A 1,132-nucleotide genomic window follows, 5' to 3' on the forward strand; every position below is an offset into this window, starting at 1 on the left:
GAAATTAACAATTACTTCGAACAAAGAGATACTCATGCATATCAAACTCAAGCCAGCTTGCAGAAGTAACGACACCGAGTAAAAAGACTCAATGAGTTCGGCAAACCTTCTCAAAAAAAAAAAAAAAAAAGGAGCAAACGTCAATTAGATTTTTTACATAATTATACAATATTCTTATATACAGGTAGGGCTAAAAATTCTTAAATGATTTAAAAAATTAATTACTCTTCTTCGAGACTTAGATTTGTAGTTAGGTTTACGTTAAAAAGAATTAGTTTAATAGACTTCGAAAAAAGTAATCATTTTTCATAATCATCTAGGAACTTTTAATCTGTCTTGTATATATAATTAACATTTTATATATATATGTGTGTGTATATGATATACTAACTTTAATGCACTTTTATGATTTCTGATAGAATATCGAACATTTTCGAGACACTTATCTTTCGATATATTATTTATAGAATATTTGGAATCTATTTGATCCTTTAAAAAGTTTTCCAAACGACATCTGTAATTGTTTCATTAATTTAAATTAGTCATGTCATTGAGACTCATAAAATATTCGATCGAATTGAATATTTTTCCTTACCCAACTGCTGCAAATATACCACAAATATGTGAATTAAACATCAAAAAGAGTGCATCTCCTGTAATTAACGCTGTTATAGAAATCGCTATGCTTATACTCATGTGAAAATAAACTGGGAAAAAATGTTTATCCTCGTCGATGAAATATTCGCCTTTAAATATTGGTTTTAAAGGACGTGATTCATTCAAAGGTACGACGATATCCAGAACAAGTGGAAAAATTGGTAGCAAGAGAAACATGGTCATACATACATATATGTACACTTGAAAGAAACAATATGTATTATTATTAACAATATGCAATATATTAGAGAGAAATGACTTCATTGTTTGCAGCAAATTAAAATCTTACTTGTATAACATAAAGTAAATAATTTAGTCTCTTTTCCAAATTTATGCATAATTTCCAACTCTTCTTTCGTCCTACATAATTTCCAATTGTATATTAAATGATCCAAAAGTTGTTTTATCTATGAAGAGAACCAATGATCTTCAAATTAAAATGTAGATTATTTTTTAATGATAATACATTTGTAAT

The 1,132-nt window shown here is 27.0% G+C and overlaps 1 protein-coding gene across 1 annotated transcript in view; it reads right to left on the reverse strand.

Moving 5' to 3' along the window:
• The window catches only part of LOC122635232, a 13,859-nt gene that overhangs the window by 8,467 nt on the left and 4,260 nt on the right, over positions 1-1,132 (reverse strand). Inside the window, exons 4-7 of the mRNA XM_043825192.1 lie at positions 947-1,064; positions 596-857; positions 392-514; positions 16-106 (exon numbers count right to left, since the gene is read on the reverse strand). Coding sequence (XP_043681127.1) covers positions 16-106; positions 392-514; positions 596-857; positions 947-1,064 — 594 coding nt within the window. The remainder of the gene's footprint in view (positions 1-15; positions 107-391; positions 515-595; positions 858-946; positions 1,065-1,132) is intronic.

This window comes from Vespula pensylvanica, chromosome 17, assembly GCF_014466175.1.
Source record: "Vespula pensylvanica isolate Volc-1 chromosome 17, ASM1446617v1, whole genome shotgun sequence".
NCBI classification, from domain to species: Eukaryota; Metazoa; Arthropoda; class Insecta; order Hymenoptera; family Vespidae; genus Vespula; species Vespula pensylvanica.